Source organism: Equus asinus, chromosome 17 (assembly GCF_041296235.1).
Source record: "Equus asinus isolate D_3611 breed Donkey chromosome 17, EquAss-T2T_v2, whole genome shotgun sequence".
In the NCBI taxonomy this organism is placed as follows: Eukaryota; Metazoa; Chordata; class Mammalia; order Perissodactyla; family Equidae; genus Equus; species Equus asinus.
Genome location: NC_091806.1, coordinates 33,201,386 through 33,217,153, shown reverse-complemented (window position 1 = coordinate 33,217,153; position 15,768 = coordinate 33,201,386). Strand labels below are relative to the sequence as shown.

Genomic DNA, 15,768 nt, shown 5'->3' with positions numbered 1-15,768 from the left:
TGGCCAGAGCATCTGGAGGCTCAAGAGGGACACAAGACAGTGGCTACTTCGCAAGTGTCATGGATGCCTTCCAGGGCACACCCACTGGACAATGGTTGTGAGCATTTTTACTCCATTGTAAAGACGAGAAAATAGAGACTCTTCATGATCATACGATTTGCAACCGACAAAGTTGGGACTTCAATCCACCTGTTTTGGCTCCAATGCCAACGTAATCTTTCTGACACATTTTATTGGTGTCACACTTTATATTTTTATGTCTCTATATCTGTACACCACACTTTTACATTTCTCAAAGGGTCTCCATCTGATCTATACACAATCCACTCTGGTATAATCATCAGAGGGGGTACTAGTTATGCTCACTTAGCAGATGCAGAAATTAAGGCACAGACCCTCAGTGGCAGAGGCAGAGCCAGGGCTGGGAGGCAGGTCTTTGACCCCCCAGAAGTCCACCCCCTTCTTTTTTTTGGTGAGGAAGATTGGCCCTGAGCCAACATCTATTGCTAATCTTCATCTTTTTTTTTTCCCCTCCCCAAAGCTGCAGTACATAGCTGTATATCCTAGTTGTAAGTCCTTCTAGTTCTTCTATGTGGGATGCTGCCACAGCATGGCTTGACGAGTGGTGTGTAGGTCCAAGCCCAGGATCCGAACTTGCAAACCCTGGGCCGCCGAAGCGGAGCACATGAACTTAACCACTACACCACCAGGCCAGCCACCCCCCTAGGACTCCTTAAGACAAGGAGGCTGATACCTTTCTTGGCTTGTTTTTTGGTGGTCTTGCGACTCGTGTTGGAAACACCTGGGATGGATTTTATTTCACTCTTGCTGACGGGAGGTGGGTGGAGGACCAGCTTTGGTGGCCTGGTGAGGCACACAGGCAACCCGGCTGCACTCATGAGGATCCCAGTGATTCCTGGAAGGGCAAGGCATGAGTGAGGGAGGACTGGGGAGTTAGGTCCCCAACACCCTCTAAATCCCTCCCTCCCCATTAACCATCTCTCTCCCCTTCCAGAAGAGTTCCCGTAACTCATGAATTCTCCACTTACCCTCTACTTGTATTCATTCATGCATCTTCAGCAGCATGATATGCTTTTAGCAATGAATTCTCCCCAAACTCTTCCTGCCCTTCCCACCCAACTCCTAAAACGCCCCGTTGTTTTAATTAATACCCAAATTCTCTCTCTTTTATAAATGGTCACTAGCTATTTTATTGCTTTCGTTTTGCAATCTTAAGCAGGACAAGCTCAGGGTTTCTCTTACCTGCCAAAGCAGGATTGACAGGACTGGACCCATTGAGGTTCTTCACTGGGACGGTGGGGACCCTGTGGAAGGAAAGAGCAGATACATTATGGCTTTGACAAATGGGACTAAATGGGCCAGTGCTGGGACCCCAAACTTCACTCACTGAGGAGTTCCCTTTTCTTACAGAAATTACTTATCCTTACTAAAGATGCAGTAAGTTCTTAGCACTGCAGCCAGAGTGGATACCTTCAAAAACTAACTCAGACCATGTCACTCCTCCACTCGGAACCTCAAAATTCAGAATGGCCCCTCAGTCCATTCAGAGTCAAAATACCAGCATACCCCAAACCCCCTATCCCTCTCACATTACTCACCTTTTCACTCTGCTCTAGCTGTTCCTCCTTCATGCCAGCCATGCTCCTGCCTCAGAGTCTTTGCATATGCTCTTCCCTCTGCCTGAAATGCTCTTCCACCAGACATCTACTTAGCTCCCTCCTAGAACTTCTTCAGTCTTGGCTCAAATCTTACCCCTTCAGTGAGACTCCTGAGACCATCTTATTCACTCCTGCTGCCCACCCCTCATCTCACCCTGGGACTCCCAAGCCCTTACCCTACTCTATTTTTTTTTTTCCCATGGAACTTATACCTTTTAAAATAAGTTGCGCTTATTACCCTCCCTTCTAGAATCTAAGCTCTACAAGAACAAATATCTTTGTCTGTTTCATTCAGAACCTGGCACTAGTAGGCATTCAATGAATATTTGTTGAGGAATGAAAAAATAAAGAAGCAAGGGGCCAACCCAGTGTCATAGTGGTTCAGTTTGCATGTTCCGCTTCGGTGGCCTGGGGTCCATGGGCCGGGATCCTGGGCATGGACCTATGCACTCCTCATCAGGCCTGCCATGGCAGCAGCCCACGTACAAAAAAAATAGAGGAAAATTGCCACAGATATCAGCTCAGCAACAATCTTCCTCAAGCATATAGAGAAGGATTGGCAATGGAAGTTAGCTCAAGGCCAATCTTCCTCACCAAAAAATAAATAAATAAGCGAGCCCAAACCTGGGTGTACCTGAAATCCAACTAAGAAGCTTTTAAAAAGACAGAGCTCCAGGGGCTGGCCCCGTGGCGGAGTGGTTAAGTTCGCTCGCTCCGCTGCAGGCGGCCCAGTGTTTCGTCAGTTCGAATCCTGGGTGCAGACATGGCACTGCTCATCAAACCACGCTGAGGCAGCGTCCCACATACCACAACTAGAAGGACCCACAACGAAGAATATACAACTATGTACTGGGGGGCTTTGGGAAGAAAAAGGAAAAAAATAAAAGCTTAAAAAAAAAAAAAAGACAGAGCTCCAGACTTGAATCAGAATCTCCACCTGTGGGCACAAGAATCTGCATTTTTACAAGCTCCTACTGGGAGAATGCAGATGTAGCCAATCCCAGTCCAACATTTGGAAACCATTGCTCTAACAGCTGTTGCTTCTCCTTTCCCTGAGAAATATAAATATCAGGCAAGGCCTCCTCCTCTTTCTGTCCTTCTCCCCTGCAACTCAAGCCAAGCTGGAGAGGAGACGGCACAGCTGCCTAGGAGAGAGCAGGCCTCCCACGGCGCCAACTAGAAAAATACGGGACATGTGGGGCTGGGTCTTGCGCCATCCCCCTGCCACCCAGGCTTCCACAGCTGGGCTTGGAGTGGGGAAGTGGGTTTAGAGAGGCCAATGGACTGGGTTACAGATGACTCGAGGAGCCAGACCGCCTGAGAAGCCAGTAGTCCTGCTATGGGGGTAAGGTGGTGCTGAGAAAACAGGAGGAGAGCAAAAGAGCATGTTTATTTGGTTATTTAGTTTATTATTTGTTTATCTGTCCATTGATAGTGAGCCCTGCTCTGTGTTGGACGCTCTCCTGGATGCTGGGGACAGAGCAATGAGCAACGGCCCTTCATCCACGCATTATAATTGATAACACACATAGAGCGCACCTTGTGCCAGCCACAGTTATAACTGCTCACAATATATAAATCCATCTAACCCTTCCAACAGCCTGTGCAGGAGGTCTTAGTATTATTAACCCCACTTCAATAGGCAGGGAAGTTAAGGCACAGAGAGGTTAAGCCAATCTGACGAAGATCACACAGCTCAGGATTTGAACCCAGGAAATCTAGCTCCAGAGCCCATTTTTTAGCTACTCACTAGGCTGTGCTCTTGCATCTATGTAATTCTTAGAACACCCCACACTGCACAGACAGCATGATGCTCAGAGAGTGTAAGGAATAAGCCCACAACTAAGAGAAGGGAGAGCTGGAATGAGACCTCAAGGCTGAGCACTGGGTCAGTCTGTCCCCACATGCCCACAAAGATGGGTTTTCCTGGCTGTGCTGAGTCTTCCCGCACCTCTGTCCCTTCCCAGGGTCAATGACACGTGCACCAGAGTTGTGAGAAGGATGTGAAATAACAGATGTGGGAATGTTTGCATCTCAACAGGCCACCAAAGGCTGCTTTTACTCAGAAACTGTCCCCAGGATAAATCAAACCCCGATGGGGGGAGGGTAATTCAAAACAAGGGAAAATTGGCCAAGAAAAGAGGAACGGGCTCAATTCTGGACCCTGAGCCGACCTGCGCCACCAGGCCAGGCATGGTGTGGTGGACGCTGAGTGAGGAAAATAAGGTTGGAGTCCCCATCCTCCCAATAACTCCTCACAACATCCTTAACTTATCTAACCCTCAATTTCCTGATCTGTAAACTCGTGCGGGTCTGGGGTTAGAAGGTGCCATGGAGACCTCTTGACGATTTCCCACCCCAGTATCTAAGGACACAGTGGAAGGTAAGCCATGGGTCCCCCACCCACGGCTCATTCTCCTCCTCACGGAACTGCACCTGGAGAAGCTGGGAGTGAAGACCCATCCTCCTGTGCCTGTTCCCTGGCTCCCCACAAGGGGGCAGCGCACTGCCCAGCCCACACCTGCCTTTCCCCCTCACCATCTCCAAGGCCCCCACTCCAACTGATAAGTAGCTGCGATCTGGGTGACAAAAGCCTCCTTTGTTCCCACAAACAGGACTGGCAGGTTTCCACACCCAATCTGGTTAACCAGGAAATAGGCCAATTCCCAGAGCACACACCCCAGGCAGCCCTAGGACTGGAGGTGGGGGCAAGGTCTGAAGAGAGGGAGGGTCTGCACGTGGGGCCTGGACTGCACTCACCATGAACACTGTGGGAGAGGTGGGTGTCCCTGCCATGCCAGGAAAGGGACAACATGGCAGAAGGGCTTGTCACTAGGCTCTGGGCAGGGGTAGCAAGGTTTGGGGAAGCAGGGGATTTTTGCTTATGAAATACAGAAGGGTATGACGGAAGGAGACCAGCACAGGGATCAGACATTTGCGTCCTAGCGCAGCTGGGCACTGACTTTGTGCCTCTGCGAGAGCCACAGGGCTTCTCCACACTTCATTGACTGCATCTGAGTTACCACAGCTGTTAGCAGGGCATCCTAAATCTCTATTCCATGGCGTCCTTGTGAGGATTTAGGATCTACGTCAAACACTTTGTAAATAACCAAACCCTATGCAAATTTGGGAGACTGTTTACATTTTTGTTTCCCCGTGGTAAAGAGGAAGTTGGGCTTCGCTAAAGTCTTTTCCTGCTTTAATATTCCAGTTTTCTCAGGTTCTTGAGGACATCAAGTATAAAGTGGGGTGCGCAGCAGTCTTCAGGACTGTTGAGTTGCCAACACCTGATCACCCCTCCCCCACTGTTACTGGTTAAAATGAAAAACATGGAGAAAGGCCCATTCAGTCCACACCCATCACACCCTGTTGAGGCCCCAGCTAAATACGCCTGAGCCCTCCTTCTAGAAATCAGCAACCTGATGGTAGACATGTTTCTCACATCCTTCAGGATCCCAACTCCATTCTGCCAAAGCTGTCTGACTGTACCACTTGTTGGTCAATCAGAAGGCACCCCTCTGCCCCCATTCTATTGGGCTGCTCCCAGTTATGGAGAGTGCATGTTTTAATTTCTGTTCCTAAAATAGAAAACTAAGAAACGAGAAGAGGTGACAAGGTGGCAGGGGAGGGGTGTCGATGGCTGGAGAATAGCGTCACAGATACCATGGTGAGCAGCAGTGTTTTTCTTGGAGTTAGGAGCCAACCCAGGACTCCCACCCTCCACAGCACAGCCCCTTCTCTCTTCTCTTTAGAAACCCCCTGCTTGTGTCTCTGAATAATTCACAGGATCTTTTGTTCCCCACAAACCCTTCTCTCCATCCCACCTCTCCCGCCCTCCCTGGTCTTCCTTTTTTCCGTGGGAAAGTTGCTTGAAGAGGTCATGGGCTGAGAGAGGAGGGGGAAGGGGCCATTCCACGACAGAAGGTCGATAGCAATAGCAGACAAAGGGAATAAACACGCTAATTAAATGGCCAAGAAAGGCTGGAGGAGAAGATGGTAGTGGGGGTAAGGGAAGTGGTAAGAGGTGAAAAGGAAAGGGCTGGAAGATAGAGGGGTGGGGAGGGGCCTCCCTTGTCAGGAAAACAGAGCTGAGAAAAAAACAACTTGTTTCCATAGCCCTTTTGAAACTGCGCTGCCAGGACCTCCACCTCCACCCTATTCTCTTGCTCCAATTCTATTGGCAGAGGGAATAAAGCAGGGAGATAAAGAGCTGCCGACTCCCTCATTGAGATTTAAAGCGATCTGGGTTTCCTTTCTCTCAATTATGGCATGGGGTCACTTGGCATTTGTCAAGGGCGCCAGAAATGAGGTGGGGTGTTGGACTCTGCTCAGCTTCGACTTCAACAACTACACACACAGTGCATATTCAATAGATACCTGCTGATAATAATAATAATAACAGCTAATGCTGGACTCTTATTAAGTGCCAAGCATTGTGCTAAATCTATACACTATTTCATTTAATCCTCATGACAAACCCTATAAGGAAGGTACTATTACTGTCCCCATCTTACAGATGAGCAAACTGAAGACGGAGGATAAAAAACTTGCCCCACGTTACACAGCAAGGAGGTTGGGTTTGAGCCCAGGCAGTCAGGGTCTGAAGGCTGTGTTCTTATCCACCAAGCAGCCTGCCTCTGCCACACCAGCAATCACCCTGGAGCTGTTAGGGGCCCCCAGGATGCTGATGTCTGATGGCGTGGAGAAAACAAGCAGCAGCACTGTTTACATACATATTCCCTCTCCCAAATAATTCTGCCAGCTCAAAGGAAGTCATATGAAAATCCTGTGCATCTGACCAGCATCAGACCATTTAAAAATTGCCTTCACATAAAATGAGGAGCTGGGTTTTAGCCAAAAGAGCAGTGGACGAGGAGACTAAACCCTGGGTTCTAGGGGGCCGAGCTTGCGGCTGAGTGGTTAAGTTTGCGCGTTCTGCTTTGGTGGCCCGGGGTTTCGCCGGTCCGGATCCTGGGCTTGGACATGGCACCACTCCTCAGGCTATACTGAGGCAGAATCACATATAGCACAACTGGAGGCACTCACAACTAAAATAGACAACTATGCACCAGGGGGCTTTGGGGAGAAGAAGGGAAAAAAAAAAAAACCTGGGTTCCAGTCCCTACTCTGTAACACGTGAGTTGTGTGGCTCTCCTTGGGGAGTTAATTCCAAGTGCCCATGCCTGACACTTGCATCATGGCATAAGGGAATGGTATAATGCTGACAACCGCAGGAGAGTGCATCAGGTAAACTGTTAAGGGGTGAACTCTCTTAGTGGAGATTTTCACAATGGCTCCATGGGGTATGATAAATAAATGAAAAGCAATAGTACCTATTGGAGTATATGAGGAAGCCATTTGGTGTAAAACTAATTCTTCCCGACCTTGTTTTTCCAAAGGGACTTGATGTGGCCTGTTGAGCATGCAATATACACCTGCTTTAAATATTTACTATGTTCCAAAGACAAGAATGCTGCCTCTAAAGACAGGGATGTAGCCCCCCCATATTGGCATTTCTTTAAGGATAAGCATCTGTTCCTGGAACTAAGGATTAATTACTGACCTGCTGTGCTCACCTTGTGACCACTGACCTGCTGACCACCGACCTCTGTGCCAGCTAAGCATCTCGTGACAATTGTAAAAGGGACATTCTTATCATATGTGATGTCTGCTCTTTGTTCCAAGATGGTATATAACCACTCTGTATACCCCACTTCTTTGGTGCCCTTCCTTTCTTAGGGAAGAAAGGCCCCGGGCTAGGCCTCAGATCTGACTCATAATAAACTCACCCCAATTTTGATTTATAGACTGATTACGGTTTACTTGCATCAACAGGTAAGTGAGGCAGATGTGACAATCTTCATTTCGCACACGAGGAAACTGGACCTTGCAAAGATCCCATGGCTTACCCAAGTGGCAGAGGCAGGAGTAAAGGCCAGGCTTCTCACCTGCAGTATACCCTCCACCCTCTCTCCTCCCAGCACTGACATCTGTGAGCTCCTCGGGGCAGCCTGAATTTCACACTCAGATGTCCAACCTAACCCATCCCAACCTGGGGAAAGGGAAGATTGGACAGGTGCGAAAGGCCAATCTCACAAGAAATCAGGGGCTGGCAGGCAAAGGCTGTGGGCACCACATAGACCTGGGCCTCTCCTATTTTATGATCAAGAAGACCAAGAAGATCATAAAAAGCAATAACAACAGAACCTGCAACACCACCAGGTTGTCAAAGAAATAACTGAGACAATGCACACAAAGCACCCAGCACATAGTAAGTACTTACTAAATATGGCCTGTTATTCCAATCTGGAGTCACCCTTCCGCTTCCAGAGAGACCATAGGAAAGGGATTAACTCTCATTTGGCACCGACTGCATGCCACGCACCGTGGTTCATGCTCCACAGGGAAGCAGCAGAGCAGAGTCAGACGGAGTCTGGACTCTGACCTCCTAAAGTTTGGATGCCAGTCTCAGCCGACATCTAGCTACATGCCCTTGAGCAAGTGAAACTCTGTCCTCTTCAAATGTAAAACAGGATGAAAATGCCTCCTTCACAGAGTAGCTGTAAGGATTAAATGAGGTGATAAAGACCAAAACTAGAACATGGTGTGACCTCAATTAATGCTGCCTGTTATAATATAATATATAGTATGCATAATCTTCTCTAAGCCTCACAGGAACACTAACATGAGTATTATTGCCAGCATTTACAGAGGAGGAAGTTAGGACTCTAGAATGTTAGGGATCGGCCCCAAATCACATGGCTAGTTAGAGGCATAGTCTCAAAACTAGAATCCAGATCTGTCGGACCCCAAATGCCAAACCCCGCCTTATCCAGCATTGCTGCCTTCCACCTGCAGCCAGAGGGTCAGGACAAGATGATGAGCAGCTGAGGTCTTGGCAGCCCCTCCTTCTCTCTGACCCAGAAGATCAGTCATGTCCTATGCCAGTGGGGAGTAAATGCTCAGTGGCTGCCAGGGAAACACCTACCCAGAGGCGATCAGCACCCGGGACTGAGCGATAGCCAGTCGCTGCAGATTAGTACGATTTAAGGTGGCCAGGGCCACCCTTCCGTTCTTGCCATTGGCTCCTGGGGGGCTGGCAGGAGAACCTGCAGTCGCCCCTGCCAGCGTGCTAGAGGCTTGTCGCCGAATCGCCTGCGATGGGGCAGTCTTCACCGGGCCTCGAATGGTGCCTGTGCTGTCCAGTGGCTTGCCCCCAGGGCCTGCTGGTGGGGGCAGCTTGACCCCAGAAGGAGGCATGTTCTTGCGGGCTGTTGGGGCCTGTAGGGGCCCAGTGCTCCCGTTGACCACGGCCGCCTTGACACTCATCACCAGGACGCACTGTGGGCAGGAGCAGGGTGGGGCAGGGGGTGAGGCAGCCGACACAGGGCTGACTGGCCAGGACTGGGCCTTAGGCAAGGCACCAGTGACCATGGGGTAGATGAGATCAAGACGTCGACGGACACGGCGTTGGCGCTGGGTCTGTCGGTTGATCTGGCCCATGGTGCTGAAGTCAATGATGTAACTAAAGCCAATGGAAGTGAGGTCGATCCAGGGATGCTGCTTCTCATAGGCGTGCTGGATGGTGATGCCCACCTCCATGTCGTACGGCGTCCAGGAACCATTGTCATTCTCCCACTCCCATACCACGCCCTTCGCGGGGGCCGAAGTCGGGTCGTAGTAATTGCGGCGAACTGGCCGGAGGGTCCCTGCCGGAGAGAGACAGAGGAGAGGGTCAGGGTCAGCAAAAATGAAACTGAATTGTGTTTCATTACTAGGCAGAACATCAAAAGAGACCTACTGTGTGCCAGGCACTAGGCTGTTATTGAGGTATCAGCTTTGAAAGCGACTCATTCCTGCCTATTAGGAGTATACGGTCACACAAGGGTAGAAGCGGATGAATTACAAGGGGAAGGATCTGGAGGTAGTGCTGTGTACCAGAAAGAGTACCTCCCGGTTTGGAGTCTGGCGCTTGGTCTGCAGCCAAGTTTGTTCATTTACTAATATAGAACACCTCAGCCTCCTTTTTTCCCCCCAATAGATAGGCTAATAACTCCTTCACAGAGTTTTTGTGAAAATTAAATGTGACTCACTTATTCATCCAACAAACATGTATTTGTACATGCCAGGTCGCGGATTTCTTGTGAGCCCTGTAATTTGTCCTAAGGCATATAAAGCCCTTGACACTTACTGGGTGCTCATAAATATCATATCCCTTCTCCCCTATCCCTCTAAATGCCCCTGCCCTGAGGGCTATGGGGGAAAAGAACACAGAGTCACAGAAGCTTAAAGGACAGAGGAAGACTGCTCCCATCCAGGGAGGCTGCCCAGAGGTGGAGGCGATTGAGCTGGCTCTGTGTACCTTTATGGGTGTGGTAAAAAAACGGAAAATCAGGTTGAGATTTCCCATGAATATTTCCCATGCTCATATTTCGCAGCATTAAATCTTATATCAACACTGATAATGATGGTCACACGAATTCTTTTATATTTATCTAACGTCTTTCTTGCAAGAAACTCAAACCCTCCTAGAGATAGGAGCCTCTCAAGTTTTATAGTCTCACTGAGGGGCAAGGAAGAGGCCAGAGGAATAAAACAGCAGAAATGAACCTGCAGGACTGGAAGAGAAAACTAAGCCTGTAACTGTTGCTTCTTTCTCACCTACCCACCCCAAATCTGAATTCAGACCCATCCCCAACCAGGGCTTCTTTCATGGGTATCAACGTCAAGGCTGAAGGTGCCTGGCTCATGAGGCAGGGTGCAGAGGCCGGGGAAAGCTCCGAGGATGCTAGAACCTCCGCATCTGTCAGCTTAAGTCCTATCCATCAAAGTGGTGGGAAAAGGTTCCCCTTTGCCGGCCTCTGACCCACCCCCTCCTCCAACCAAAGGGAGACACCAGGACTGGGGACAGAATCCCATTCAAGGGGGGAAGAAAAGGAACAATGGCTATTCAGGCCTTTGCCAAGGGTCATAACCTACCCCCCACCCCACACCCCATCTCCAGGCCCCTTAATGACCCAAAACATCAACATTCAGAGGCTGGAGGCAGAAGCAGCACAATCCCCTATTCAGAACCAGGAGTTCTGCTGGGCGACATGGGGGTAGCAGGATGGGAGGACAGAGGAGGAGGAAGAAGGGGGGTGGGCCACAGTTCCCCGGTTGGCCTCCATTTCCTTCCTGAGTAGCCCACTTGCTGGGAACAAAAAGCACAGGCTTTGGGTCCAACAGCAGAGGTTCAGTCCCTTCCAGCTGTTTGATGAAGCCTCAGTGTCCTCATCTGTTTCGGTGACCATAGCTACTTCAAAGGGTGGACTTGAGGGTGAAATGAAGGAATGAACATATGGCACAAAAATAACACGACAGGGCTCATCAAATGTGGTGATTATCCTTGTAATCTATTTTCAGTTATATGTCTAAGCAGGATGGAAAAGTCATGAGGAAAGTCTAGTTCAGGGGATGCAATGTGTGAGAGGCAGAGAGAGAAAGAAAGAACGAGGAGGAGGAAGAGAGAATGTGCTTAAAAGACATCTTTTATGACAGTCATCAATCCCAGAGATGCCTGAGAGGTCCCCCAGAACGTCTGGGAGCTATGCCCTGGCTCTCACATACGTTTCCAGGCTTACCTTCCTCTATGCCTGTATCTTCCTCCACTCCTGAGGACCAGATGCCTCTTTTATCCTCGTGCGTTCCCTCAGGGTTCTCTGTCCAAGTCCCCTACTATTTGCCGGTCCCTTCTACTGAAATGCCCTTCTTTGACATTTGTACTGTTGCCATCTCCTTGAATGATAATTCAAGTCCCATGCCATTTGCCATCCATATCTTAAAATGTTCTCCTAGTCCAGGCCCCTCCCTTAGGAAGTCTGAGATGCATATCTGCTTGTGCCTGATGTGTACCAGTGTCTCGGCACTTCGTATCGGTGCCTTCAGTGGAGGCAGAGATGCCACTGTACAGTTCTTTGCACTCCAGACCCTAATGCAGTGTCTGGCAGTGATGAGGGCTCCATAAACATGCTGTGATAAATTTAATCACGCATCACATATTGCTGAGTACCCACTAGCTGCTATGAGGAAAACAAAGATTCACACTCTCCTTGAGTAGCTTACAGTGTAAAACAAGACAACTGTGTGAATGACTCTTTACGAGGCATAATATGCCACAAGAAGCACAGGAAGGGTGCCAACAAAATGCATGTTGGCAGAAAATCTGACCACATCCCCATGTGCTTAAATCCCTTCCACGACTCCCCGTTAGGTCAAAACCAAAATCCCTTCCACCCACCAACCTCTGTGGCCCCTTCATACCCTAATGCACTCTGCCCATATTTCTGCCACTGGCCTCCTTCAGTCTTTCCCCATTACCATGCTCCTTTGATTCTAGGCCTGTTCACAATGCTGGTCCCTCTTTCAAAACACTCTGGCATCCTCTTGCTGCTCACCCTTCATATTTCAGCTCATTTCCTTAAGGAAACCTCTCTAGGATGCCCTGACCAGGTCAAATTCCCATTCTTGTTTTTTTATAGCACTTATCTTGATGTGCAGTAACACATTTATTTGTGTGATTAATTTGATGAATGTCTGTCTCCCTCACTGGACTCCCAATCCCACAAAAGTGGGCAGCCGGGTGTTTGCTCATGGCTGTATCCCCTGTGCCTGGCATGTCATAGGGGCTCAATAAATATCAACTATAAAGATATAAATGAAGTAATGATGATTTGGAGAACATTTCATGAAATGGATGACAAACAGCATAGGACCTGAATGATAGGAGAATTTCAACAGGCAAAAATGGCAAGGAAGGGCATTTCAGTAGAACAGACTGTCTGAATAGTTGGGGGGGGGGGAGTGTCAAAGAACTCTAAGGTAATGCATGAGGATAAAAGCGACATCTGTTTGGCAGAAGTAGAGGAAAATATAAGGCATAGAAGAAGATAATCCTGGAAAGGTATGTGAGAGCCAGGGCATAGATGGTCTAGAATACTAGGTTGTGATGGGTTTTATTTGTAAGCAATGAGGAGCCAGTGAGGTTTGTGACACAGAGAAGTGACAAGACCAGAGCTGCTCTGTTCATTAGTTCCAAGTGAGAAGTAAGGAGGGTGTTGGCAGTGAAAAGCAAAAAAGGCAACAGACTGGAGGGACCACACAGAGAGGAAATGAGCAGGACTTGACCATGAATAACTGAATGCTTTGCAAGAGAGGTTCCAGAATCACCTGCTTCAGAATCTCCTGCAGATGGATCAGCAATGCCCTCTAGACCTAAGGGTCAGCATCTCCAGGGACTGGGCTTGGGAATCTGTATGTGAACAACTACTGAGCATTCATGATACACACTAACGTTTCAACTGCTGGGCCACACGGTCAACATGCCCGTACGTAAGGGGTACCCAAATAAGAATGACAGAATGAGTCAAAGAATCGCAAGGCTTTGGCCATGGACAAGTGGTAAAGTGGTAGTGCCTTAATAGGCAGAGGGGTATCAAGAGGAAGAGCTGGTTTTTGGAGGGAAAGATGCTGAGTTCAGTTCAGCCCAAGAGGGTTAGTTAGAGACAGTAGGCAGACCTCAGAACCAATGTTTGGGGACAAGAGAGATGGCGGGATTTCATTCTCTGATTATTTTCAGAGACCCCTCTATCTGGAATGGGCTAGTCCTGGGCCTTTCTATAATCAGACCATAAACTAGATGATCTGAGGAAATCCATTTGGTCCTAACATGCAGTGACCCAAGGAAAAGGCGTCTAATGGCATAGGGATAAAGGATGTTCACAGACTAATGAGGAAGAAAAAGAAAATCAGTTTTTTCTAGCAACTCAGACACTGCATCCCAAAGCACTCAAGATGCTTCGGCTCCTGGGAAATGGGAGACAACGCCTTCCAGGTATGACCCCTCGAGGTCTCTAGGGCATTTCACCTGCACCTATGCAATCCTGTGTTGGAGCACACACTGTGCCCAAGATAACCCAGGCCTCCTTTACCAGCACCCCTCACTCCCACTAGAATGTTCCATGAGGGCAAAGACTTCGATGTTTTGCTATTGCTATATCCCACATGCCTGGAACAGTGCCTGCAGGAAGCAGGTGCTCCATGAGTGTTCACTGAATCAAGGAGTAGAGCACGGGTCACTTGAATTCGAATTCCAGCTCGGCCATTGACTAACTGTAAACCTTTGCACAACTTCATCTCTTTCAACTTGTTTCCTGTCCTATAAAATAGGAACACTTGTTCCTTCATAAGATTACTGTGAGAATTAAACAAGATAACGTCTGCCATGTGCTTGGCGCATGCCCCATACGGTGATCATCATGACGGCTGCCTCCTCCACTCCCGTGCTCACACAGGGCAGAGTATGGCAGGGGGTGCCTAAAAATCAGCATCTGTCAAACCCTTTAATCTCTCTCTGTCTGACCTTTCTCACTTCATTAAAGACACAAAAGAAGCAAAAGTTGCACAGAAAACTCGGAGCTAAAAAGAACCTTTCCTCACACCATCATCACTGGTGCAGGGGCCAAACCCATTCGCCTGTTGATCTGCAGGATGGGAGGAAAGGAGGCAGAAGGAATCTTAAGGCTGCTTTTCTTTCTACAGAGGTAAATGAGATCTGAGCAGTTAAGAGACTTGCTTAAGGTCACACAGTAAGCCAGTGAGTCTGGGATGAGAGCCTGAGTCATGTTTGCCCACTCCTAGCCCAGGTCGTCCCCCATCCCGCTGCGGGAGTCCTGGAGATGGCAGTGATCAGGTGCCTTGGAAGACATAGTGATGCTGAAGTAAAGCGCTCCAGTCACTGCCCTACAACAGAAAAAGTTCAGCCCACACTCAAGGTAAAGGACCATAGGTGGAGAGGACCCAACCAAAGCTCTTGGAAGCAGCCAAAGTCCCATCTTCTTCCTGCTTCCAGATTCTCTATCTTAAAATGCCCAGAGGAGACCTGCATAGAATGCAAATAAGCTCAGACTCCGAAGCGGTCTGGGGAAGGAGAAGGGCCCAGGGCAAACAGAGGCAAGACAGAGGGTGTCTGCTACCTCCTGGCCATCTCCCTGGAGACAGGCTGGATGAAGTCAGAGCCCAGGGGAGCAGAGAGTCCAAGGACTCACTCAGCAGCAGGGCAAGCAACTTCTGAAAAAACAAAGCTCCCATGTCAGGAAATGTCCCCACATAGAGGAGGCAACAAAAGAGAGAGGAATTGCCTCTGGGCAGGGGACTTCCAGCTCTCCTTTGTTTGTGGGGATGTTTCTGGTTCCCAGCTTCAAACTGTGGCATGGGGAGGGTGGGTAATTTAATTAAACATTGCCAGGGCTTGGCTGAGGTTGCCTGGGAGCCCATGGTTTAAAGTTCCTACCCCGTTATGGCCTCATCAATGAGCTATATTGAGAGGAACTGTGTGTCTGTTGGTGAAGAAGGGAGAGGAGGGGGCTCCGGGCCCAGAAACCCAGAGATCCTATTCTACTTTGACAAGCTCCCTGACAGACCCAGCATTCCTGGGAATTCAGCCCAGTGCCTTCAGCACTCAGCGCAGAGCCTGGCACTGAAGAGGGAGCCACTCAGTACATGTTGACCGACTGACCATTAGAATGAGTGGATGTAACCTAAGCAGTCTGAATCCTGTGCCTGAAAGACAAACCAGAATGTAAAACATACCCTAAGGTAGCCTTTAAAATGACCCCGGGCCAGCTTTCTGCCTCCAGGCTAAAATCTGAGGAGCCCCAGCCTTGGACTAAATTGCTAACCACCATGTAGTGGTCAGCTCATCCTCAGGGAAGAGTGTTCAGACCTTGAAGAGGTAGCTTCTGTCCTTTAACCCAGTTTTCTCCAAACTTCACTTCTGTAGAAAGGGCCCTTCAGGCTAGGACCCTTTCTAGGTACCATGTCCATCTTAGATACCCCTAAGCACTGATTAAACTTTCTCCCTTCCCAAATATAGGACCAGGGATGGGATCTTTATGTCACCAGGGTGGTTCTTCAGCTGCAGACATTTAATCTGAGATAGAAAAGCTAACACCTGCCTGTTTATTTTGAACAGGGCTGGACTTCCCTGTCAGGTGTCTTAACTGCTGGTCTTCCTGGTCCCACCTCCATGGCTCAGCTCCCCACCTCTCCA

The 15,768-nt window shown here is 48.9% G+C and overlaps 1 protein-coding gene across 3 annotated transcripts in view; it reads right to left on the bottom strand.

Annotated features, from left to right (window-relative positions):
* The window catches only part of DTX4 (deltex E3 ubiquitin ligase 4), a 35,084-nt gene that overhangs the window by 16,631 nt on the left and 2,685 nt on the right, over nucleotides 1-15,768 (bottom strand). For all 3 annotated transcript variants that reach the window (XM_070487844.1, XM_014831758.3, XM_070487843.1), the window contains exons 2-4: nucleotides 8,668-9,388; nucleotides 1,264-1,325; nucleotides 755-916 (exon numbers count right to left, since the gene is read on the bottom strand). In XM_070487844.1, coding sequence (XP_070343945.1) covers nucleotides 755-916; nucleotides 1,264-1,325; nucleotides 8,668-9,281 — 838 coding nt within the window. In that variant the 5' untranslated portion in view covers nucleotides 9,282-9,388. The remainder of the gene's footprint in view (nucleotides 1-754; nucleotides 917-1,263; nucleotides 1,326-8,667; nucleotides 9,389-15,768) is intronic.